Source organism: Macadamia integrifolia, chromosome 5, assembly GCF_013358625.1.
Source record: "Macadamia integrifolia cultivar HAES 741 chromosome 5, SCU_Mint_v3, whole genome shotgun sequence".
Classification (NCBI taxonomy): Eukaryota; Viridiplantae; Streptophyta; class Magnoliopsida; order Proteales; family Proteaceae; genus Macadamia; species Macadamia integrifolia.
The window spans coordinates 38,258,790-38,286,732 of NC_056561.1; the positions used below are offsets into that span (position 1 = coordinate 38,258,790).

At 38.8% G+C, this 27,943-nt stretch overlaps 1 protein-coding gene across 1 annotated transcript; it reads right to left on the reverse strand.

Moving 5' to 3' along the window:
* On the reverse strand, window positions 1-27,829 carry LOC122078062. The gene is made up of 4 exons (XM_042643932.1): window positions 27,732-27,829; window positions 27,494-27,670; window positions 5,738-5,878; window positions 1-293 (listed from the first exon to the last, which is right to left on the reverse strand). Exons 1-4 carry the CDS (start codon window positions 27,827-27,829, stop codon window positions 281-283), a joined length of 429 nt encoding a protein of 142 aa, XP_042499866.1. The 3' UTR covers window positions 1-280.
* Window positions 27,830-27,943: the final 114 nt, after the last annotated feature.

Below are 27,943 nucleotides of genomic sequence, written 5' to 3' on the forward strand. Positions count from 1 at the left end.
ACCTGTAAATATCCTAATACTCTTGATACCCAAATTATATTACATGATAACTTTACATTTGGGCCCGTAGGCATGATATATACACAAGAAATACAATTTAAATATCTAGAGTACAAAAGGGGTAATATTTTAAGTATATTAAAAAAGAATCCTGGTATGGTATCAATGTTGCTATCCCACAACACAACTCTCGCACGAGTACTCGGCCCTATGCCTAAGATCTTCAAGAAACCACAAGCCCTCAGCTGAAAACTCCATAGTGAGTCTCGGCTCTAGCTCTTCAGTTGGATAACCTGTAAGATCATCTAATAAGTGGTGCACACGTGAGATGAGCACACTAGCCCAGTAAATGCAAAGAAAGACCAAGCAATCATTCGTAATACAAATGCACCTATATGTATGCAAGTTCATTTTATTATCTTAAACCACCTACACATCACATCTAAATCATAGGTCATGTGCTACTTGCAACCACAGTGCGCGTATGCCCTGAGTACGAATCACAAACCTCATCCCATGATACGCCTATAGGGTTGTTTGAGATGGCCAACCATGGGTACCAAAAACGTAAATGGGTCTAACCCTGCATTAAAGTAAAATGGGTATTGCCCTGCATTAATTTAAAAGCAGTACGATCGACCCTCTTGTTATATCACCGAAGTTGTCGATCGTCTGAGTGATCGATCGGGCATACTTCTAACCGCCACCGTTGGTACACAACCTCGGGCTTCCCCCCAATGATATACCCAACACCTAAACCCGTACTAAGAAGGGTCGTAGCATAGAGATATGTCATTCCTAACTGCATGCTTCTATATGAGATAGTACGAATGTATAGTGCTACCATGTCCCATTCCATGGTTCACCAATATATTTGTGTCTAAGCCGATTACGGCATCTAGTCTAGCAATGGATCATATTCAATAATTTAAAGTCATCCATCTCATGTCTCAAAGTAGGAATAAGCATTTAACAATTAAAGATATCAGCATATCAAGTCACAAATGAATTTCATAATGCACACATCAATGTATGCAAATGACATTCGAGAATATCTAGGCTACACACAATAGTGAGATGATTTCATAGCTAGTCTACCATAATAATAGAATGATGCAAAAGCACTCCAAAAATAAAATTAATGCCCTCTTCCCACTTTCCTAACTGTGTATAATGATCAACCTTAGTACGAGGAAGATCAGGCATGCAATGACGCGAGTTTCTAATACAACCTATCATAAAAGAGGTCAAGTTTAATATGACTCCACTTTAGGTTCACAACTAATGGAGTACGGTGATCCCAACACCTTTAGAATTACCCAAAAAGGTTTCCAGACAAATTTGGGCCCATTCAGAACTCAAAATTCAGATTGGTGGGTCAACTGACTAGCAAGGCACCCACCAGTCCTTACTCATCGCTCGACCCAGAAGCTCTGCCTAGACCGACTGGCCAGGTGACCGTCGATCTTGCTTGTCGATCGAGCTAGTAGCTATACTAGGATCGATGGGCCAGGTGCCCATCAATCTTACTCGTCGATCAGGTCAGCAACTCAACTAGGACAGGCGAGCTCGGATTGGTGGGTCTGACCATTTTTAGGCACCCACCACTCAGAACCGAGATTTTTTATGTTCTCTTCCATTCCTCATCCTACCTTGGGGAAACCACCATGAGTCGATTCGACCATATTTTCCATAAATCTAAGGTTTCATAACATGATTCCAATATAGATCTAGGGTCAATCGAAGATCTCAAGCATGGATCTAGCATGGATCTTACCTCTTTGCTCAAGAACACTTCAAAAACCTCAAATCTTTGCTTTAGCTCAAGAGATCAAAAAATGTTTCACAAATCTTGTAAGTTCTTCCTCAAAATCCTCCATAAACAACATGTAGGTCCTTTATTAAACCTTAGATTCACATGCCCAAGAGAGATTAATAAGATATAAAGGATTCCTACCCAAATCATAGGATTTCACTTAAGGTTTCATGAGAGTTTAAGAAATACCTTCTTCACTCACCTCAAAACGTAGATCTCGAGATAAGGGTCGCTAATCCGATGTTGGATTCAAGAGGGCTGACCCCAACGATGCACAACGATCATCTTCTTCCCTTCTCTCTCATTTTTCTCTCTTCTTTGCTTTTCTCACCCACCATGTAAAACAATAAATGGGGGTGAAGAAAGTAATAAATGCTATTTATAGTGGAGTCAAAATATTTAAAAATCAGAGTGGTAGGTCACACTGGTGGGTCCAACCCATCTATGACCACCCACCAATTGGCCAAAATTTAGCCAAATCATTCGGATTTTTTATGGGGCTCGGTCCCAACACGCATTTCACTCTATAATTGATTAACATGCGTACTTAATCATAAAATATGGCTACGTACCTTATTATGTGTACATGGCTTGGTGATACGTGCAAGTGTATGGCTTCGACACGTAAACCTTACTATGTACTGACTCCAACTCATTTGGCCAACCTGAGTTAAGGGTCACCCTTGTCATCATATTCCATAAGGTACTTACCTCGGCTAGCTCGGGTTCAAGTCGTACAAGACCAAGTCGAACCAACCGAGAAATTAGACCGAGTTCAAAAAGTAAGGTATCACATTTATTGCCCTGCTTTTTAAAAATTTCATCCTTGAAATTGTAGTACCTTGTCCGAAAAGATGAGGATACTTGGCTTGAATGTCATCCCATTTCTCCCAAGATGCTTTGTCAAGTGAATGATTGGCCCATCAAACTTTCTCAAAGGCGATGGAGTGATTGCAAAGAGTCTTTATCTTTCAGTCTAAAATTTCAGCAGGCTATTTTTTGTAAGTCATGTCAGCTTCTAAATATTCAAGTTCCACGGGCAGCACATGTGATGGATCATGGATGTACCGCTTTGGCATAGACACATGGAACACATTGTGTATATTTCTGAGGGAAGATCGAAGAGCCAATATATATGCTACGGAGCCAACTTGAGCCAGGTTTTCAAATGAGCCAATATACCTCGGACTTACACTACAAGAAAAATGGGTTTTTGGGACGAAATTTTCTGTTCCAAATACCAAAATAGTGTCACTAATACCAGGGATAGTAAAAATTTTCATCACACATCTGTCGTTACAATGGCCGTTGCATAATTTACGAGACGGAAAAAATTTTCCTTCCCTAAGGGGTCGATTGCGACAAATTTTGAGACGAAAATTTTTCGGCGCAAATAATTACTAAAGCGACAGAAATATCTATCGTAAATACTATGTTGTTAAGGTCATGTAGCAACAGTTTATTTCTGTCGCAAAAGAGCATAAATTATTTGATATGGAATTTTTCTGCTGTAAAAAATTTCAAAACTTCATTTTTGGGGATAGATTTTTCTTGTCACAAATAGGGTCTTCCTTTTAGAGACAGCTATCTCCGTCCCAACTAACAAGGGCTGTAACTTTTAGGGATAGTAAAATTCCGTCCCTAAAAGTTTTTAAGTAAAAAAATAATAATTATGATATTTTCATAGACATATTTACCCTATTGTTACACATTAGAAGATCCAACTAGACATTTAATGATTACATCATCCAAAAATATTAACATTAGATAAATCTATACAAGTTAAATAATTATATCATCCTCAAACAAAATGATAGATAAAACTATTTTTTTCCCAAATTCTCGTTTGCCACAAAATTCATGTGCCCTAAACTTATGTGCTCAATTGCTATAGTCATTCTTTTATGTAGGAGCACTATTTTATGGCATATTGGTTTTTGGACAGAAATCTATCTACCTGTGGTCTTTTCCATCTTCAGAAAAAAAATTCCAATCAATTGATCTCCATTTTATGGAAGAACTTTTGTCCTACTGAAATGGATTCAGTTTTTATACAACCTCTGCTGTCAAAATACTTGATAGAGAGTTACTTAAAGCACACAGGATTGAAGCGAAATAGTACACATGTATAAAGAAGTTTTTGAGGTAATATTTGTTAAAGCTCTCACTTTTTGCTTCTCTCATAATTGGTCGGATGCATTGTAAAATTTATTGCTATTCATTAATTCGTACCCTGCTTTAAATGTTGCTGTTTAAGGTCTCCAGTTTTTGGGTTTTCATTTTATTGGTAACAAAAGTTCCTTTGGGAAAGTTAAAGGAAACTGATTATTTAGGCATCAGTCATAGGAAATTTTGCTGCGATGTAGTTATTTAAATATTTATTGAGATCATTTTTTGTGTTAATTTATTACTTGGTCTAGATAGAGAGCACATAGATGTTGTGTTGAGCATTGGAGATGTTAAAAGAATAATTTGTTACTGGAAGGAAAACTGATCACTAATTAATACAACAATTAACTAGATATAGTCTTGATTGTGTCAGTCTTGTAGGATGAGGCTGTTCTGTTAACCTAGTTAGTCCATGTAATGGTTTATACAAGTAAATGAAATTGTCAAAGTTTAGTTGGGGAATCCTCTAGATGTTATGCCACTAGCTAGGGGCACTTTCTTGCTGCCAGTTGATTTATTGTATTGTTCATAGTTGATGAGTCTATTTCCTCTAAATTCCATAAATGTAAAGGCTCACAACCTACACCTTCATTTTATGAAAACATAGTTCAGTTCTCTTCATATCTACTATGGTTTATGTACTTCTTTGAGTAGATTCTTTGGTTCAACTAGGTGGATTCCTAGCCTGTTTACCTTCTAATCTTCTATTTTCTAATTCAATCATGCGGTAGATCAGAATCTTCTTTTCTAAACCTTTGGCTCCCCTGTTTCATTCAAGTCTGCTAATTGCTTTACTTTAATCTCTCTCTCTCTCTCTCTCTAAATATTGATCTTATTTATCTCAAAGTTCACATATTAGTTTCCATTCATCCATTCTCTTGAATTCTGGTTAAATTTCTGAGAACTATTAGTTGATATTCAAGTTATGGATATGCAACTTTGTTTTCCAGTTAGCTAGGGCTTAATGCACAGCCCAATCTAGAGTTCTGTTTTCATGTATATTTTTCAGGCCTTTTCTATTGATTCTTATTAGAACTTGACCAGAAAACCTGCCCCATCTTGTCACTCTGTTACAAGTTATCAATTTTCTCCCTAATTGTTCTCTAGTTCTCTATTTTGGTGATCTCGTTCTGCTAGTCAGTTTTATTTCTTCTATTTTGGAACTGATTTTGCACTTATTGAATTTTACCCACGTTCATTTCCTTTACTTGAGACACGTCTATTTTGTAGTTCTATTCATATCATGCTTTCACCCTTAGTGCTCTAATACGTCAAATAGGGGCATCAAACTCACACTCAGATGACAGATTGATGAGCTGAGGACGAGAGTAGTTGAAATTTTTGGATGGGAAATGAACATAACACAATTCTGTGATTCTGAGCCTGCAGCTTCAACAGATTTGGTAGTACATTTTAACCTTTAGAATCAGAGAAATAGAAGTTGGCTCTAACCAGATTACCAACACCTTATTGATTAATTTAATCCCAGATTCAGATTCAGATTCAGATTCAGATTCCTACAGGTGTATCCATGTTACATGGAACTTGTTTAGAAAATTATAAAGTTAATTACTTTTCATTAAAAAAATTAAGAAATTCAACATATTCTTGGATCATAGGTTGGATTCAAATAAAAAAAAGTTTGAACTGCAGCTAATTTTTCAATAATGATCTCTTTCAAAAGTTAGACTCAAAGCAAAAATGAAAACCAAAAAAGAAAATCCAAAACATAAACACAAACGAGTATCTCACCTTCCGAACAAAAACATAGTCTGGAAAACTAACAAACAAATACTTGGAAATGAAGTATAAATATTGCATTGGGCATTGAACTTGTAACCGAGGGTCTGCCAGTTTTGAAAACTTCCGGCAGTCATTGAACAAGGGGCGTGCCTGCAAAGACATAAACCTGACAGTTAACTTGGTAGTGCTGAATTGGGGTGGATATCAAGAGGAATTTTTTATATCTAGATAACAGAGGTTCAGATTCAGAAGAGGGATTGGATATAGCATCATATCAAAATCTAAGATCTCAAGCAGTTAAATTTCATCTAACTAATCTCAAATGAATTAGATGAATGCAGAGAAAAGGATACCCACTCATAGTTGCACAAGATGACTTTTGGCAAAGGAGTTTGGTTCTTCTACAGGGGAAGATGCATCAAAAGCATAGTTGTCACACACTGTATCCGATATGCATACCAAAATGGATGAAATGTCCACTTGGTATATCCAATTGTTCCATGGAATCCACTCACAAAAGAAATGCATGCAATTGAAGAAACTAATTATATCAGGGAGGGACAAGACATTCTCAAGAAGAAGGCACCTTAAGGAGTAGACACTTTTTTCCTGGTAAGTATAGTGGAAGCTTTCTTAACTAATAGGGCTTTCTTTACTAATAGGGGGGAAAACAATTTACTACTACGAATGTGACTAATCCTCTTTGACTAAATATCACTCAGAAGTGGTACTAAGCAAGTTTTAGCCCATTTTATTGCCACATGCTATAAAAGATTCAATGCTAAATTTTGCAGATATTGATGAAAGATTGTGAAAGAATTGGAACATCCAACTGCTAAATTAGCTGATTTTTTATTTTTTTTTAAGGAAAAAAAAAGGATTAACAAAAAAATTGTTGAACCACATCCCTCCACAGAAGCTAAAACTCAATCCTAAATCTATCTTGAAATGCTAAGAACAGATGCATCCATTCAGATTTCACAACTTGCAATCAGTGCTAAGAAAAATCAATCTTTTTCAATTCCTAAAAGTTATTTAGTGAAGTAATTAAGAAGAAAAAAATATGATTTTTCATCCCAATATCCAGTAGACAAAGTAAGAAACACAATGGTTAAGCCTAAGTTCTCCCCCTACTCTCACACTTATTTCCCCTAAAAAGGAGCAAGTTGAGGCAATATCTTAAAAGCCATTGCGTCTACAAATTTATGATTGGATGCCCAGAGAACTTAAGATATCCCCACAAAATTCTCAAGAAACCCTCTCTTTTAACTCATACGAAACATATGCCAGTGTTCTATTTTGACATGGAAATGAAGTATAAATATTGCAAGTTCTAATCTTGGTATCCCTACAATACACTCGGTATCCCTACAATACTGTATTGTAGGGATACCAAGATTAGAACTTGCAATATCAAAATACAGCTCATAAGTTAAGTGTAATTGACCTCACAACACCACCACCATAATGTCATGTAGCATGCAAGGCAATACGAGAAACAGAATTTAGGTGAGAAGGGATAAGAAACAAGATCAGATATCAAACAACAATGTAAAAGTGAGAGATGGAAAAAATATCATTTTTGCAAAGGGGTTGGAAATTGAATCAAAGCAGCATTAAGGAAAGAACTTAATCTTGATTTTGAAACCCAATTTTGGTAATCTGGTAATATCCCAACAGTTATTCTAATGGAAGAAACTAAGTAGGGAAAAGAGAAAGAAGACATACAATAATTGGTTTACAAATATGGCCAAAAAACAATGTCTAGTAACGATGTCAAAAGTTTGATATATATGTCCGATAATGGTGTCTGACACTGCACATTTCACCCAGATGGAGTGTTTGGGTGGCAAAGATATGTTAAAAATAAGGATTCATTTTTATCTTCAACAAAAGACAATTAAACAAGGCAAAGAAAGAGTGCCCAATTCACTATAACTTAGACAATTAAACAAGGCAATAAAGACATTAGACTCTGTTGTGGATGTAGGTTGACATTGAACCAGATAGAATAATTTTTTAATATAGTGCAGACCAATAAGCCTAGAGATCACCCCCAAACCCCCCCCACCTAATAAAAAAAATAATAATAATAATTTAAACTTCTGAGATGATACATATCAACTAACTTTGTATCCGAGAATCAAGCCTACATTACAAGAGTTTCCACCAAAATATGAAAGCATATTGAGAGTTAGATTAGATGTTTGCCCTCATTGTCTACACCACTTTGATCTACAATTGGAAAATACAAATGGAAAAAAATAAAATCAAATAATTCAGCTTTAAATCCCACCCCCAGCTATAAATTTAGTGATCTAACCACAACCAATCCAGAATCATTATCAGTTACTCTCGCATAAAAACTATCGGAAACTCAAAAATCTATGATGAAGTTCCAGCCAATGTGGCAAAGTCCGTTGCCATTAATCCCCCAGTATAGCTACTCCATTACAACCCCAACCAACACTTGGAGGATCCTTAAAACCCTAGATAGCATGAAAGCATCAAATCAGGAGAAACAGAGAACAGGTACCTGAAAATTTGGTGAAGAAAGCCCAGGAAGTAATGATTTGGGAAGAGGAGTGGCTCCTCTCTATGGGCAAAGAGCATGGTTTTTTGTAAAAAAAAATAAAAAATAAAAAAGGAACCGAGGATGTAAATGGAAGAGATAGTAGCAGAAGAAGAAAGAAACATACATGTGTTCAGAACCAGAAGAGACATTCCTGTGTTCAGAACCAGGGCGGAAGTGGATCTGGTCTCTTCTCTCTATGCGCGAAGAGTATGGTTTTCTGACTTAAGAAAATTAAAATCAGGGAACCAAGGATGTAGATGGAAGAGAATAGTAACAGAAGAAGAAAGAGACATACCTGTGTTTAGAACCAAGAACGGAGGCGGATCTGGTCTCTTCTCTCTATGTGTGAAGAGCAGGGTTTTCTGCTTTGAAAAAAAAAACCAAAAAAACAAAAAAACAAAAACAAAAACAAATCAAAACAAAAAAGGGGAAACTGAGGATGAAGAAGATGGAAGAGAGTAGAAGAAGAAGAAAAAAGAGATGAAAAAGACATACCTGCTGTGTTCAAAGCCAGGGCAGAAGCGCTTTTCTTCTCTCTCTCTCTCTCTCTGCACAAAGAGAAGGGTGAAGAAACTCTCTATCGTGTTTTATTGGGAACGATTTCCCCAAAGGTCATCTGATAAGAAAATTTCTTTAATTTAGAGACAGTTAGTCATCCGTCTCCAATTTTATGATAGAAAATTTTCGTCTCCAATAATAAATATGTATCGAATTAATAGTATAGAATTTGGTCCTTTCGAATATAACGCATTTTATTTTGTAATATACTTTTAGATACGTAGCGACATAACTATTTATGTATCAAATGATTTATTGGGGGATGGAAAAAATCCATCATAATAGATGTAAATTCAATTATAAAAAATTTAAAATTTAATCATAATAGTGACAAAAAAAATTCCGTCCCAAATAGCAGTATATTTGTCCCATATATTGCAACAGAATTGCATCCGTCCCGAATGATTTATTTTGGGACAGAATGTAATCCTTTGTAATAGATGTGCGACAGAATTTTCTTGTAGTAGCGATAGAGTATAAACTGTCCCAATTCATAATACTTGAGAAAGAAAAAATCCGTCCCTAAATATGGGATAGTCAGAATTTGTCTCAATCGCTACATAACTAGGGACAGAATTATTTATGTCTTTAATTGTCGATTTAGAGACGGAAAACTATCTGTCTTAACAGATATAAAATTCAATAACAACTACAACGGAAAGATCCATCTCAAAATGGTAAGTTTTCTATCACAATTGTTAAATATATGGGGACACCACAATAGAAACGGAAATAATCCGTCTCAAATATTGCGATGATATAGTTTTCTTCCCAACTATTGCGATGATATCTGTCCTTAATGATTTATTTAGGAGACAAAAAATATGTCTGTCTCTAAAAAATTATCGCAAATGTCCCTTTTTTTTTATAGTGTTAGCTTGCCCATCCTGTGGAATCTATGCAACCCTTTGGTAGGAGAGATTATAATAAATACTTCTCCCCTTCTTGGAATTCAATGTCCTTCTTGCGGTTACCAGCATAGCTCTTTTGACATGATTGGGTCGCCTTAATCCTTTCCTGAATGACGTCGACCTTGTCACACTTCATCTATATCATTGCTGGTCCAAGCATCCTTCGCTTACGTACTTCATCCCAATATAGGGGTGTTCTGTACTTTTCTGCCATACAATGCCTCATTACGGAGCCATCCTAATTGTGGTTTGATAGCTATTATTATAGGCAAACTCCATAAGAGGTATATATTTTTCCTAACTGCCGCTCATCTCCACTGCACAGGCCCCGAGCATGTCTTCCAGTATTTATATGGTACATTTTGATTGCCCATCGGTCTATGGATGAAAACCAGTACTCAGATTCACTTGTGTCCCCAAAGCTTACTAGAGACTCTTTTAAAATCTAGATGTAAATCTCGGGTCTCTATCTGACACAATGCTTACCAGTACCCCATGTAAATGAACTATGTTATCCATATAAATTTGGGCTAACTTATCTATAGAGTAATTGGTCCTAATCGAGATAAAATGTGCAGTTTTGGTAAGCCTGTCAACTACCACCCAAATTGCATCCATTCCCTTGGGTGTACGAGGTAGCCCTGTGACAAAGTCTATGGTGATCCTGTCCCACTTTCACTCTGGTACATAGAATAGCTGTAGAGTACCATATGGTCAATGCCTTTCTACCTTGACCTTCTAACACACGAGACATTTTGCTACATACAAGGCAATAGTGGTCTTCATTGCTAACCACCAATAGCTTTGTTTAAGGTCTTTGTACATCTTCATGCTTCCGAGATGAAGTGAGTATTTAGAACTATGTGTCTCCTTCACAATCTTATCCCGTATCTCCATGTCATCAGGCATACACAACCTATCCCATTATAGTAATGCCCCATCAATGGCTATTGTGAAGTTAAGGTCATTCATTGTCTGCTCTTGAATTTTCAGCCTGATCCTTTGTAGCTTAGGATCCAATGAGTGTTTTATTATCACCTCTTATCTGATGGATGGATGTACCTGTAAGGCCAACAAGTATATAGTCAATTGCTTAACATCATCTGACTAATGCTCAAGCTCCAATGTTTCTCCTTCGTATAGAAGGATTTCATCCATCAATATCGCCTCTTGTATCAATTGTGGACTGACAGCTAAGTACGAAAGTGATACAGTCTGAGCCTTCTGACTTAGAGTGTCAGGCACCACATTAGCCTTACCTGGGTGATACTGAATATCATAGTCATAGTCCTTCATAAGTTTAAGCTATCTTCTCTGCCTCATATTTAAATCTCATTGGGTGAAGTACTTATTAAGACTTTTATGATCACTGTATCTCGCACTTCTCCCCATACAGATAATGATGTTAGGTCTTCAAAGCAAATATGACAGCTACCAGTTATAGATCATGAGTGGGGTAGTTCTTCTCATACTCATTGAGTTTCCTGGATGCATATGCTACCACCTTGCCATGTTGCATGAGAACACAGCCTAACCCGATCTTAGATGCATCGGTATAAACTGTCATCCTACCTGTACCATTTGGAATGATCAATACAGGAGCTGACACTAACCGCTTCTTCAATTCTTGGAAGCTATTTTCACATTCTTTTGACCACTCAAACTTTACACCGTTCCTGGTCAACTTAGTCATTGACATTGAAATCAGAGAAAAATTTTTGATGAAGCACCAAAATTCAAGAAAAATTTTCGATGAAGCGTCAGTAGTAGCCTACCAAGCCCAAGAAATCTCGGTTACATTCTTGGGTGCCTCGCACTCTACTACAACCTTTACCTTGTCTGGACCCACTTCGATTCCATTCTCAGACACCACGTGTCCTAAGAATCCAACTTGCTTAAGAACCAAAATTCACATTTGTTGAATTTGGCATATAATTACTGCTCTCTTAGTCTCTGTAGTACCATCCTCAAGTGTCATGCATGTTCTTCTTTCAACTTCAAGTAAATCAAGATGTCATCAATGAAAATAATAACCCACTTATCGAGGACATCGTGAAATGCCCGATTCATTAAATCCATAAAAGCAGTCACAGTCAATGTATTGGTTAGCCCAAAAGACAGCACTAAGAATTTATAGTGACCATATCGGGTCCTAAAAGCTATCTTTGGTATGTCACAGCTCTTAATTTTGAGTTGGTAGTGACCCGATCTATGATCAATCTTTGAAAACACTTTAGCACCTTGTAGTTGATCAAATAGGTCGTTAATGCGTGGCAATGGATACCAGTTCTTAATGGTCAACTTATTCAGTTCCTAGTAATCGATGCACATATGTAAACTACCATCCTTTTTCTTGACAAATAAAACTAGTGCACCCTAAGGTGAGACACTTGGGTGTATAAACCCCTTCTTCAAAAAATCTTGCAACTGTGTCTATAGCTCTTTTAATTTGACTAGTGCCATTCTATACAGAGCTTTAGACACTAGGGTAACTCCAGGAATCAGATCAATGGTAAACTCCAGCTCTCTGTTAGGCGGTAGCTGGGTTAGATCATCTGGGAAGGCATCAGGGAATTCCTTGACTACCTCTAATTCCTTCAGTGATGTAACCTTTGCATCCACATCTAGCACTGATGCAAGGTAGCCCTGACATCCATCTTCTAATAACTTCACTGCATGCAATGCAGAGATGATGGACTCTCTAGGTCACCTTGACCTTTTAACTTGATACACAAGCTCTACTCCTTCATCATCCTTCATCTTAACTTTTTTCTCGGTACACATCACATTTGCTTGATGAGCCAATAACCAATCCATGCCTAAAATAACGTCAAAATTCTGTATTTTGAATTTGATAAGTTGGGCATCTAGGTTCTTTCCATTAATCTCAACTGAACATGGTCCACACACTTCTTTCAACTGTTCTACTGTGCCTATTGATGTGCTAACCACTAACTTGCATTCTAAGGTCTTAGATGACACATTAAGCTTCTTAGTAAATCTCTTAGACACAAATGAATGCGAAGCTTCGGAATTGAATAGGACGTATATAGGTATACCTGATACAGTTAGGACACCTAGCATTGCATTGCATATAAGTATAACAGGTTACTCAAATTGGTAATCACAAAGTCTTTTAATTAGAGTGTACCTGCTACTACTTCTATACTGGCTTCGGCCTCCTCAGCTATTAAGGCATACATCTTTCCCTGAGGCTGATTTCCCTAAGTTAATGCAAGTCTATGGACAAGGGGCCAATTAGAAGGTGTTATTGCTAGGAACTGGCAATCTTTGTCGAAGTGCCCGTACAAATGACAATTATAGCATTAGTTCAGTGATGCTTGAACCAGAGCGGAAGCCTTCTGTACTAATCCTGGCATAACCTGAGGATGAGGGGGTCTCTGGGCCATAGGCACCACACTAGTGTTAGGGCGAAAAGATGTAGTGCTCGGTCCACTAACGGGTCGAAAAGAATAACTCAATGGCCTGTAAGGCTGTAAGTAAGAGGGACCATAAGAGTACGACCCACGAAAGCTCTTGCTCGGGCTACCAGAATCAACATATGGGTTGCATAATCTATGCATAATTAGTTAAATCCAACACCTCCATCACTGTACCAATATATGTCTTCAGCCCCTTCAAAAATTTCTGGGCTTTTTCCTCAAATAACTTCATATGGCGAGGAGCAAAATAAAATAAGCTTTCAAACTATTGTTGATACTCCAAAATAGTTTTGCTTCATTAAGTTAGTGCCATAAACTCTACCTCTTTGCGGTCTCTAAAGCTCTTTAGATAGTAATTTGGTAAGAATAATTCCTTGAATTGTTCCTAAGTAGGCTCTGGGTGAGTTACCATCAATATAGGCTTGGAAGCTTTCCACCAAGTATCAGCTTCATTTCTAAGTTACAACCCTGCACATATTAGCTTCTGTGCCTCTGTGCATTTTATAATATCAAACACTTTCTCCAACTCTTGGATCCACTAATCTGGCTCCAATGGGTCATTACCCACCTTGGTGAAGATGGGTGGCATGTACTTCTTAAAAGACTCCACCACCTTTGCCGTAGTGGTAGATGGTGGATGATAAGATGGATAAGCCAGATAGTAGGGATAGGGTGGAGGCATCATGAATAGGGGAGTGCCATATGGTGGAACCGGAGGGGTACTTTCCGGTTGATCCTGAGGTATAACCCCAGGCGGTGTTCCTTTGAATTGCACTCCAATACCTAACCCCATGGGAGGGTCCTGTGGAGTAACCCCTCTAGGAGGATGACCTTATAGAGTATCAAGTATTGTTCCATAGCAGCCATGAAATTTTGTTGTTGTTGAAGCAACTGCTACTAAAAGGTCCCTTGCGATTGTTGTATAAGGGTTACCACATCACTAGGAGTGATGACATGTGGAGGACCCGAGATTTCATTCAAAGATGGGTTACCCTGAACTTCTTCCGGATCATTCTCCACTTGTGGTGGAGGGTGAGAGGATTGCCCCACGGGTCGAGATCCATGGGAAATGGGTGGCCCACCACTAGAGGTACCATGGGAACGACCATCGGATCTGGTGCATACCATGGTGTTCTGTACCTGGATTATTCTAAGATGTAAGCATCCATTGAGTGCCACAACATTTATATATATTTTAACAACCAATTGCATTTTATATCACAGGTTACATTGATACACCACACCAGATGACCCAACAAATCCATATTTAATTTCCAATTTACAAATTGGTCATACTACAATGCTTAATTACACGCAAAGATTAAAGTATCGGTATCAATCGTTGTATCGGTCATCCAAAATTAAGATACGTATTAGAGGGTATCGTATCGTATTGAAGATATGCTAAAGATACCAACATAAATTGATAGAAAACACTTTTTTAAACACTTTTGCATATAAAATTTATTAAAAAAAGCTATTGATAACATGTATTATGCATAAATAATAAATTGAGGGTATCGTACTAAGAATTCAAGGTTTGTAGTTGTCCCATAAATGTAAAATCCTTGGTCTCAATCTTGATTTCCACTTTAGTTTGAGAGAAATATGGCTAGCAGCAACTCTGAAACAAAAACCCCTAAAAAAACCGTGTTTTTTTGAAAAATTACCCATCTTGGCCATTATATGATCGTAGCGCATTGTATCGGTACATACCGATGCGTATCGATACTCATCTATACATACCGATACTCACCGATACGTATAGATACTCATCAATATGTATCGATCGATACATACTGATACTCACCGACATATACCGATACATGCTGAAACGTACATTTCACCTCGATTTTATATTTTCCATAGAGTATCAGTGCGTATCGTATCATATCAGTGTGTATCGACGTATATCGGTATATATTGTAGGATATATATCGATACGAAAGGATTTTAAAATTTAATGTATCGTATTAGTGTGTATCGTGTCGATCAGCTAAATTTAAGATATGTATCAAAGGGTATCGTATCGGTATCGGAGATACTTTAAACTATGATTACGCGACAAATTACTCCCATTAGTACCCAATTGGGGCCTACTAGGATTGAAATACTAAAAATCCTAAACTCAGGCCATACTGGGCCTTGATACCCAGACCGACGGGCAAAACCGGAGGGCAAGGTTAGGCAGGGGCCCGCCTGTCTCATCCGAGACCGTTTTAAACTTTCTCTCTTTCTTCTTTCTAACTCAGAGCAAGGCGATTTGGGGGTCCTATCCAATGCTTCAACTCATGATCTCACTCAGCAAATCAGTGTTCCAACCCTTCTTCACCATCTCAAATCCACAAGTAAGTTCCATTTTTTCCATTTTCTCTTTGAGAATGATAGTGTTCGGTATTCTTTCATTATAGAACTTATAATCTCTTCATTTGTCCCATTTTTTTCATGAAATGTTTATCTCTTGCCAATATGATGACCCATTTATGCTTTACATGGTTTGTTGGCTTTGATTGACCATTTATAGGGAGGAAATCTCAATTTCTCGCCCTAATTTCTCTGTTTTAGGGTTTTTCTTCTCATTTCACTTATTTCTTGCAATTGTATGATTCAATAACACTACTCACTGTCAAACACACACTAGTAAAGTAATCATTTCCACTTGCGTGTGTATAGATTTCCCTTCTCTTGATATACATTTCCCCCCTTTTTATGATCAAATCTTTAGAAATCTTGGGGGTTTCCTTCATTTCTTCGTTTTCCCCTTATGAATGAAATATCATTATGTCCATCCAATGACTTGTAAAGTAGTTTGAATAACTCCTTTGCAGGGATACATAAATTTTCCCTTGTGATTGTCTCAACTTCGCTCATGTACAAATTCCATTTTCTTCAAGTTATCATGTTTGGGGTTTCCATCTCTTTTCTTCCATTTAGTGTAATCATTGCCATCATTATGCTTATTGTTTCTCATTCAATTGCATTTGGGTCTTAAGTAGGTTCTCACACTTATTCACTTCCTTATTACATATTTTTATTTCTTTTCAAGTTCATCTCCTAATATCCTTGCATTTTGATATTTATACATGCACTTTAGGGTTCTTTCATTCATGTCATTTCTCATAGGGTTCATCTCACCGCCCCTTTTTATAACATTACTTATCACATTCTTTTCATATTCCCTGTTCATTCCACTTACACATCTCCCTTGTGTTTTCAAGATGTCTTCTAGGAAGGGAAAAGAGACTGCCTCCTCCTTCAAAAGGAGGAAAACCACTACATCCCGAGGGGGAATTCAACCCCCAGTTCCTCTTCATCACGGGTCCGACCCGCAAGGGAGGCCTTCACTGACCCCTCAGACTTTGATGAGAGCTTGTTCCACAGCCTCGAGGCGGCTGTTACATGATCAACCTTCTCCAAGAAATCAATCATGATGGAGAAGACGGTGGTGACCGATGACTTCAGTGCTTATCAGATGTTGGATAAGTTCACTGCTCTAGGTTGGGACCCCATGCTTTATCCCGACAGCCCGTGCTATGAAGACCTCATCCGATATTTTTAATATAATCTGGAGGTCTCCTACGAGAATGGGGAGTACTCTCTCACTAGTTTGGTAAAGGGAGTAAATACTGTTTTGACTATAGATTTACTAGCAGCAATACTTGGGATATCGACGAAGGGTGCGTATTTCAACAATCCCCCAAGGATCAAGGTTATGGATCCGGATTTGAGAGTTGAGATGCAAGAAGGCATTTATGAGACTATTTGTGGCCATAAGGAGCATTCTCTTGTCCGAGACAGCCTATAATGCAGACGTTTGAGTGTTCACCCACTTGGCCCAGTTTAACCTGCTCCCTAGAGCGGGTCACAGGAATCAGGTGAGTTTCATGACCGCCTACATAGCCTGCTGCATTTTTGTGGCCTTAGAAGATAGTGCACCCCGACTTTGCCTCCCCTACGTAATGATGAAGACAATGGAGTACTATACCGCTCACCCCAATGATTCCGATTTTCCTTATGGAAGATCACTCACCAAGGTATTTGAGTACTTCCAAATGGATTTATTGGGTGAGGAGGGGAAGTATCCAGGAGACAAGTTCACTAGAGAGAACTTGAAGAGGATGGGGCTGCCAATGTCGATGGGTGCACCATAAGAGGCGGAAGAACAAGGGCCAGTGGACATGGAGGGAAAGTATGTTAGTGAGGAGGATGAGGACTATATTCCTCATCCAAATGAGGAGGAGATTGATGAGGATGAGATCCTCAAGGAGGAGTCCTTAGAGTCTCGAGCTGCTGATTCGCATTTTAGAGCTCCACCACCTTCAGGTGGGCCTTTTGATTTTTAGAAATTGATGGATAGTATTAGTGCCCTGAAAGAAGGGCAAGATATGATTTCAGAGCACATGGAGGAGAGTGTTGCCCGGGAATTGGCGATACAACATTGGTTGTGGAGGTTAGAGACGGATATCCAGACTCTAGCAGAGAACTTGGATAAGGTTTCCAAGGGTATCACCACTGATTTCATTCCAGTGTAAAGGGAGGTGGTTCTGATAAATGATCGGCTAGACTTTTATGATTACCAATTCCATTGTAAGTCACCGCCCAAGCAGGGAAGTTCATCCATCACTCACAATGACAATTGATAAAGCGGCAGATCCTTCTCTACTTTCCTCCTTTCTGGTCTTATCTTTCATTTCTCTTTCTCTGTCTGATGATAATGATTCTATGGTGGTTGTATATTGGGTACATTTCTATGGTTGGGGACTCGAAAAGGTATTTATATAGATGATTTGTTATTTTTAGAATAGTTTTATTTGTTTTGATTTATTCTGTGGTGGCTTGGTGGTGATAATGGTTGTCACCCTATTTTTGTAATTATCTTTATGTATGGTTTATCAAGTGGTTTTTGTAAAATTTTTGAAATTTCAATATAGCGTTGTTATGCTGCCAAAATTTTCATTAAATTTTGAATTAATAGTTTATGGAATTGACCATTTAGTTCTTTTGTTAATCTATTTAGGTTCTAATCTCATGCATGCAATGGAATATAAGAATTTAGACTTTTCATCTTATTACAAATTTTAGTTCTTTAAAGCTTTTATATTTACCCAACCCCAGTGTCCTATTATAGATTCTATAGGATCTAACTTGCATGTTGTGAGTGGGTAGAACATCATGCTCTGATACCACCATTGTCACACCCCGTTCACACAAAATTGGACCAGTGACTAAGTTAACTCCTATGAACCTAAAACCTGTCAGGATCATCTGATACAGTAACCACAGAACATCATACATATACATTAAACAAAGGAAATTCTAAATTTCAGCGAAAGTCTTACATGTATTTATCTTTAAATACCCCAATACTCTTGATAACTAAATTGTATTACATAACAACTTTACATTTGGGCCCGTAGGCGTGATATATACACAAGAAATACAATTTAAATATCTAGAGCACAAAAGGGGTAACATTTCAAATATATTAAAAAAGAATCCTGATATGCTATCAATGTTGCTATCCCATAACACAACTCTCCATGGGCACTCGGCCCCGTGCCCAAGATCTTCAAGTGGGTCCCAACTCTAGCTCTTCAGCCGGATAACCTATAAGATAATCTAAAAAGTGGTGCACACGTGGGATGAACTCACTAGCCCAGTAAATGAAAAGAAAGTCTAAGCAATCATTCACAATACAAATGTACTTATATGTATACAAGTTCATTTTATTATCTTAAATCACCTATACATCACATCTAAGTTATAGGTCATGTGTTATTTACAACCATAGTGCACGTATGCCCTGGGTATGAGCCGTGAACCCCATCCCTTGATATGCCCATAGGGTTACTGGAGATGGCTAACTGTGGGTACTGAAAAAGTAAATGGGCTTTGCCCTACATTAAAATAAAATAGGCCTTGCCCTGTATTAATTTAAAAGCAGAATGATTGGCCCTTTTGTTATTTTACCAAAAGTTACCAACCGTCCTAGTGATTGATCGGATGTACTTCTAACCACCACCATTGGTACACAATCTCGGGCTTTCCCCCAGTGATATACTCAACACCTAAACCCCTACTGGGAAGGGTCGTAGCACAGGGATATGCCATTCCTAACCGCATGCTCCTATATGAGATAGTACGACTACATAATGCCACCACGTCCTATTCCATGGGCCACCAATGCATTCGTGTCCAAGCCAACTACAGCATCTAGTCTAGTGATACATCATATTCAATAATTTAAAATCATCCATCTCATATCTCAAGGCAGGAATAAGCATTTAACAATTAAAAATATCAGCATATCAAGTCATAAACGAATTTCATAATGCACACATCAATTCATGATAATGGCATTCAAGGATGTCTAGGTTACACAGGATAATGAGATGATGTCATGGCTAGTCTACCACAATAATAGAATGATGCAAAAACACTCAAAAAATAAAGTCAATGTCTTCTTCCCACTTACCTAATTGTGTACAATGATCACCCTTGGTACGAGGAAGATCCAACGTGCGATGTCACGAGTTTCTAGTACAACCTATCATAAAAGAGTTCAAGTTTATTATGACTCTATTTTAGGTTCACAACCAACAGAGTACAGTGATTCCAATGTGTTTAGAATCACCAAAGAATGTTGCCCGACAAATTTTGGCCCATTCGAAACCCGAATGGTAGGATTAGTGGGTCAACTAAAGGGTAAGGCACCCACCAGTCCTTGTTCGCCGCTCAACCCAGAGGCTCTGCCTGGACCAACAGGCCAGGAGCGAAAGGCCAGGTGCCCATCGGTCTTGCTCATCGATCGAGCCAATAGCTTTGCCTAGATCGACGGGCCAGGAGCGACAGGCCAGGTGCCCACCAGTCTTGCTCGCCAATCGAGCTAGTAGCTCTGCATAAAGCGAAGGGCCAGGAGCAGCGAGATAGGTGCCCACCGGTCTTGCTCGTCAATCGGTCTAACAACTCAACTAGGACAGGTAGACTTCGGATTGGTGGGTCCTACCATTTCCAGGAACCCACCACTCAGAATCTAGATTTTTTATGTTCTCTTCCATTCCTCATCCCACCTTAGGGAAACCACCACAGGTCAATTTGACTGCATTTTCCATAAATCTAAAGTTCTATAACATAATTCCAACATAGATCTAGGGTCGATCCAAGGTCACAAGCATAGATCTTACCTCTTTGTTCAAGAACACTTCAAAAACCTCAAATCTTCTCTTCAGCTCAAGAGATCAACAAATGCATCACAAATCTTGCAAGTTCTTCCTCAAAATCCTTCATAAATATCATGTAGGACTTTATTAAACCTTAGATTCACATTCCCAAGAGAGATTAACAAGATCTAAAGGATTCATACCCAAATCATAGGATTTCACTTAGGGTTTCATGAGGGTTTAAGAAATACCTCCTTTACTCACCTCAAAACATGGATCTCGAGATGAGGGTCGCTAATCCAATGTCGAATTCAAGAGGTCTAACCCCAACGATGCACAACGATCATCTTCTTCCTCATTTCTTCTTTCTTCTTCCCTTCTCTCTCTTGTTTTTCTCTCTTCTTTACATTTCTCACCCACCATGTAAAACAATAAATGAGGGTGAAGAAAGTAATAAATTCTATTTATGGTGGGGAAAATATTTAAAAATAAAAGTGGTAAGTCACACTGATGGGTCTGACCCATCTATGACCACCCACCAATCGGCCAAAACTTAGCTGAATCATTGGGATTTTCAATGGGGCTAGACCCCGACATGCATTTCACTCTTGGTAATTGATTGACACACGTTCTTAATCATAAAATACGACTACATACCTTATTGTTCCTACATGGCCCGGTGATACCTCCAAGTGCTCGGCTTAGGCACACGAACCTCACTAGGTACTGACTCCAACTTATCTGGCCAGCCTGAGTTCAAAGTCACCCTTGTCATCATGTTCCACAAGGTACTTTCCTTGGCTCACTCGGGTTCAGGTCTTGCAAGACCAAGTCGAACCAACTGAGAAATTAGACCGGGTTTAGAAAGTAGGGTATCACATAGTAAATGGAAAGAAAGACTCACACAAGTAATTGCATTTCAAATGATACTATATGCATGGGATTCATTTTAAACATATTTCACCTAAGCAATCATTACTAAGTTATAGGTTACATCCTACTCACAACCACAGTGCGCGTATTCCCCAGGTATGAGATGCATTCCCCATCCCCCGATACGTCCATAGGGTTGTCAGAGAAGGTCAGTCGTGAACACTCAAAAAATTATATCGTGGCTGAATCATAGTAGAAATGTAAATCGTGGCCGAACTACAATAGAAAATAAAAGCAGCATGATTGGCCCTCTGAATATATCACCAAAGTTGCCGACTGTCCTAATAATCAGCTAGACGTACTTCTAACCACCATAGATGTCAGCGACCGGTGCTTCCCCCTAGTGATGATCCAACACGTAAACCCCTGTTGGTAAGGGTTGTAGCACGAGGGTATGTGAAATCCTAACAACGTGCTCCTATACGAGATAGTATGAAGGCATAGTACTTTCGCATCCCATTACATGGTATACCAATGCATTCGTTTTCAAGACGACTATGGCATCTATTCTAGGAATCAATACATGTTTGGAAAATCCTCATCATAATCCATCCATGAATAAATCCATGCTCAATAATTCATAACAAGTAACAAACAATTGGAAATTTATAGATACAACATGTTCATTTCTAAATGCATCAAACAACAATCAAGTATATGCATGAGAATGGCATTGAAAATGTCAAGATGATATATATGAGTGAATAAAATTCTAAAAACACTCCCAAAATAAAATCAAAGTCCTCTCCCCACGTACCTATTCTTGCAAGAGAATATGCACTCGCATTACAGGTAAGATACGTAGTGAAGACGAATGTCTCAAAACCTAATACAGATAGGAATTTAGAATGCATCAATTTAGAAATCATAAAAAGACATAAGATATGGTCATGACGCATTTAATAGCGTGAAAAAGATTGTCGATGAATTTGAGTTCCATCAGAACTCATTTGGGCTACAAGTGGGTCATACTAGTGGATAGGTGAACCCACCTGTGTAGTTTGCCCAGACTGGTGGGTCTGGTACCCATCGGTAGGCCCAGAAGAGACCGGTGGGTCATGGTACCCACTGATCTTACCCACCTATTGGGCTAGAAGCCCAGGTAAGACTAGGGAGTCACACCGGCGGGTCTGACTACCCGCTGGTGCTACCCACCGGTGTTCAGCGGGTTTTGCTATTCTTCTTCCCTTCTTCATTCCTCCTCTTAGGAACCTAAGGGGGGTGTTCCCACTTCATTTCCCACATATTTTAAGCTTCATCTACTTGGGTATTCTATGGATCTAAGTTAACATCAAGGTTTTGGGGAATGAAATCATACTTTGGCTTAAGAAACCCCAAAACTCAAGATCCCCTTTTCAAACCCAAAATGTCACTTCAATACCTCCAAATCTTGGTTTCCCTTCCTCAAACCTTCAAAGAAATCACACAAGGGTTCCATTAGAAATCACACAAGGGTTCCATTATCACTTTGATTTGACCATACACAAAAGGGTTTCATCACATTCCAATGGTTTATGGTGCTACTTACCTCAAAACGTAGATCTCAAAGCACCAGACACTATTCTGATGACAAAAAGATAGGTCGTGGCTCCGGAATCCAAGAGGGAACCTTCTTTTCTCTTCCTTCTCTTCTTCTTCTTCTTCTTTTTTTCCCTCCTCTTTACTCCTCTCACCAACTTTCTGAAATCATAAATGGGAGAGAGAGGAAGGCATAAATTCTATTTATACCTTGGCTAATAAATATCTTCTAAAGCTTGTTTGGTTTTGCCCCTTTATGGACTAAAACACATTAAATCATGATACCGGCCAAAATAGCTGACATTATAGGGCATACGAGACCTTAGTATGATGAGGAGTCCTAAATACATGTGCTTACCCAAGTTAGGCCCGCTGGGCCCACATTTCCCCCATAGGTGGGTCACACCGGTGGGTCTCGCACCTACCAATGACCTCCCACTAGTTAGCCGAAATGAGGCCAACCTTGCTATATTTTGGTGGGGAATGGGTCCATACGCATATCTCACTCTTGCCACGTGTTGTGAATTGAATTCTCTCCATCCAATAAGATAACATACATTTCTTATTCGTACATGGCTTTATGGTACGTGCAAAGGCACAACTTAAGTGTGCGAATCACATCGGATACCGGCTCAATCTTGTCCGACCACCCCGCATTTGACGTCACCCGTATTGTCTTTGACCATAGGGCACCCGTGTCAACCCTCTCCAGTTCGGACCTTGCAAGACCAAATCGAACCAATCGGTCAATAAACCCGGTTTAGAGAGTAAGGTTCTACACCTTTTACTTTCTTTGAATCTATTTACACTCTACCTTGGTTGGGTAGAAATGTTGTGCATGTTGTTTACTTTGAGCTCTCTAATCTCGTGTCACCCCCTCCCCTCCTGAGATTACCTCGCACCCTCCCCTCCCCCAGGAAGGGTCATGTGCTACCCAAATATCTGTCTCATGGAAGCTCAATTGGATCCCAAATTTTGTGGACAAATGGACCGAAGTTTCCCGAATATTAATGCATTAAATTTCAACCAAAATAGAGTTTTCCAAGTGGCAAACTAGGTAGAGCATTGAAAAATCTCAAATGTGACAGAGATAGTAGTTGAAGTGCCAATTGGCATGCAGGAACACACAAGGGGATGCATTCCAATAAATGAGAGGGTCCTTGATTGTATTAGGTTCTAAAATTTGACATATGGTTAATACATACCATGTCTTATCTATCCGAAGGCAAAATAGCCAATCATTTGTCCACGATGCACAATGACAATGAGAAATGTAGGAGCCATTCCTAAGCTAGTAATGCAAAATATCTTCTGGTCTTTTTATTTGGGAAAGGTTTCTATCCATGGATATTTGTACAAGGGTACAAAGGTACATGGGCACACCTAATTGTGACACGTTGAAGGGTTATTATTCCCTTTCAATCATTGGATACTTAGGGAATGGTCCGTATTGGCCATGTGTGAAATTTCACTTCAAAATTCAATTGATTCCTTCTCATGTTATTCAGGCTTATATCTCAATAAGACAAAATCTTCCATTATTCTTCAAAGGAATTCCTAGACTAACAGTATGCAACTTTTGAAATTGACGAGTTTAAGTATATGGTACAACACCTTATTGGAAACGCAATATCAATAAAGCTATTGCCCCCTGTTTATTGTGCCTGATTCCGACATCGATCCAAAATTGTGAAGTGCCTGTGCTCTATTGTATCTTTGGTATAGGAAATCCCATAAAGGATTCCATTTCAAATGATTTTTGGTTGGCCCAACTTCAAGTTGTAATATCTCCTTCATTTGGAACCCTTTTAGGTCATTCAAACTACATTTTCTTCGGTAGCTCGAGCTTTATCTGCTGAGCACTTGACACAGACTAGAAGACACCATTAGTGGGCAAATATGGTGAAAAAACAATGGTTGAAAGAATTGGAATGAAAACCCCCACCTCCAACCCCTTCAACTATATGTTCATTGACACCATTGGAGGCTGGAAAAGATAAGGAGTAACTTATTAAAGACCTCTAGGGTTTTGCATAATGAAAGAAGAAAGAAGAAGAGGAAAAGAAATAGAAAAGAGGAGTGTGTGCCCTTGTTGAAGTTTTGGGAAATTCTACGAAGGAGGAAAAGAAAGAAAGTGAGAGAAAAGAGGAGTGTGTGACTTTGTTGAAGCTATTGTAAGCTTCCTCAAAAGTGAAGAATGAAAAGAAAAGAAAGGAAAGAGAAGGAAAGAGAGGGAAGGAAGAGAGAGAGTGACTGGGAAAACCACCACTACCAAGGGGCTTCCAGTCCATTGCCAAGTTTAAGTTGCAACAGCTCTTGGAGGTTCCAGAGTGTGCCAGAGTTCCCAAATTCCTTTCCAGACTGAGAGGCAGTGCCAATTGTGAGATTTTCTACACTTATTAATTTTAGTAGATTTTCATTATATGCTTAGCTGGGTTATACCACCATAGACCTATGCTACGTGAGATTCATTGTAGGGCATTGATATAAGCCTAATCATATTTTTGTAATTGTGTTCAGTGGGTACTAGATGCAAGGACAATGTGTTCCTTGATAATTACCACTAACTAGACATATTTACAATGGGTATGGCTTCTCAAATCATTCTGAAAAAATAATGGTGAAGACCTAACCTTTGTATTTAACGAGTGAAAACTGGGGATATTTCCCTTAGTTGTGGGTACAGTCAAAATTAGTATTTAGTAGATGCTAAGCCAAACAGTAGGCATTATTCCGTGCATATAAGCAACTAGCCTAGGCATGTATTTTTTATGTTGTGGTTGTGCATGTGCGTACTATATATTGGAGTGCTTATCTGCAGGATATATATGTACATCTGGTAGACCTGACCCCTTAGTGGTTGCAATGTGGATGTGCACACGATTGCTTATATGTGAGACAATGGTTGCAGTGTAGGGATTGTGAGACAAATCTGGGTAACAAACTAGTTATGTGAGTTAGCTCTGTGCAGTAGTGGGAATTATTTGTACTATACAAAGCAGTTGTGGGTAGTCTAGGTAGTCTATGACTGGGAGTAAGACACATCAACTGGTCACTAGCTAAAGAACCAACTGAGAGAGAGTTCTTTGGTAGACTAATTCAGCCCTCTCTTAGTGTCAGCTGAGACCCAACAAATATGACATTAAATGTACAATCATGAAGCAGTTACCTGTTTTACATAATTCTACATTATTATGGAAGGAAAGACGCAACCAATTGAGCATTTGCAATAGGGAAAGATCATTGTGCTAGGACAAATGTGACACCTGGAAATAAAAAAGAGCCACCAAGACTTGTTTGTCAAACTAACTAGTTATTGTTTCCTTACGATTAGCACTCAAAGGATGAAAAATTGAGAATAGAACTAATCTGCAATTAACCAGTTAGTAACAAGTCAGTACGAACAAGAAGTAAAAGAATCATAAAGAAGTTTAAGGATCATCTGGCTGCACTTATAGGAGATGTAAGAAAAGTAGGGTGGTCAATAGGCTGGGCTAGACTCGGTGTTTTAAACCTCAGTGAACCCAAAGTTCTCTTAACTCAGCCTAAGCACAGCTTGACCTAGCCTGGCCCTAGGTTAGGCTGTGGTATCTCATCCAAGGCCTAGCCCAACCTAGTCTGGCCCTAATCCTTATTGGGCTGGGCTGGGCTAGGTTGGTCCTGATTGACTTTGTCAGCCCCTAATTTTTTTTTTTTTTTCATTTTAGGGTCAGGCTGGCCATTATTGAACTTGGTTGCCACTACAAAACAAAGAATGAGTGCTGAGTGGTATTTGTTGGTGTTCAAAAAGAAAAGAATGTGAAAGCTGACTAAGTGAGTGGAGTATACATTTATAATTTATTCATATACATATTACATAGGGGTCGGGTTGGGCCAGGCTAAGCACAAGACTTAAGTACATGCCCAGCCCAACTTTTGGCTTCAAAACCTCAGCCCATGCCCGTCCTAGGACTGAAAATCTCAGCCCAAGCCTTGTTCGGGCTTGGGGGGCTGGGGCAAACGGTTGACCGGGCCAAATTGACACCCCTAAAAGTAAACTTTCTTTCAGTTTCCTTGTGAAGTTCATTGTTCTTGGAAGAATCTAGTTCATTGATAAAACATAATCGCATTTTCCCACCCTCTTCGGAGCATTATAATGATTGCCAATCTAGCATAATCATTGAAATGTTGTGATTGCTGAAATGGATGGGATCCATGAAATGACCATTCACTAAACTCACATAATTGTGAATGCTATTGCAACCAAACCCTTCCAAAAGATTTTGGATTTGTAAAGCTACAGCTTCTAAATCAGAATCAATTAATCCCACAATTCCTTTGTTCTCCTAACCACCTTGCACTGCCAAAAAATAAAATAAAAAATACTTCCCCTGCTATAAAGGAAAGTCAGAATTAGCTCAACCCCAAAGCTTACCCACCAAAACAAAAGGAGAAAAAAGAATACACAAGAGTATCCATTCAAAATTCAAGATTGATTATCTAGTATCTATCCAAACAAGCCCTACGCGATTAAGACTTTAAATTGGCTAAAAATAAAATAGGAACACTGGTATTCGACAAAGGATTTCACAGAAGAAAATCCTAAAAAAAACTCTCAGAAGTCATAAGCAACAGAGAACGAAGAGTAGAGTTCAAAATTTTAGTAGAGGACAGGAAGGGAAAGGCACCTGCAGAAGGAGCAGCGATTATGGGAGCATACATGTAAGAATCTAATCTGAGATAATCCACCACCTTCTTCAACAGCCTCTTCTTCTTTCTCTGCTTCATGTCGCAGGGCTTCATTTCCTTCTTCTTTTGAACCCCTGACAGCACTCTCCTCTCTCTCTCTCTCTCTCTCTCTCTCTCTTCGTTTTTAAATCACTTTTATCCCAATGGCGACAACTGTTCTCATGAGATACGCAATACTGCAAGTGTTGCACCAAGGGCTGCAGAGTACTGCATACAGCTACATCGTGTCGCGTTAGCACTATATTAGGTTTAACCCGGTTCACTAGTTCTGTCATCCGGTTCAAGAGCTCAACTGTTTGGGCCTATGCCCAAGATTTAAGATCCTTTTGCCCTAAATAAGCCCATGGGTGGGCTAAGCCCGACCACACATATGGGCTTTGCTCCTTTGA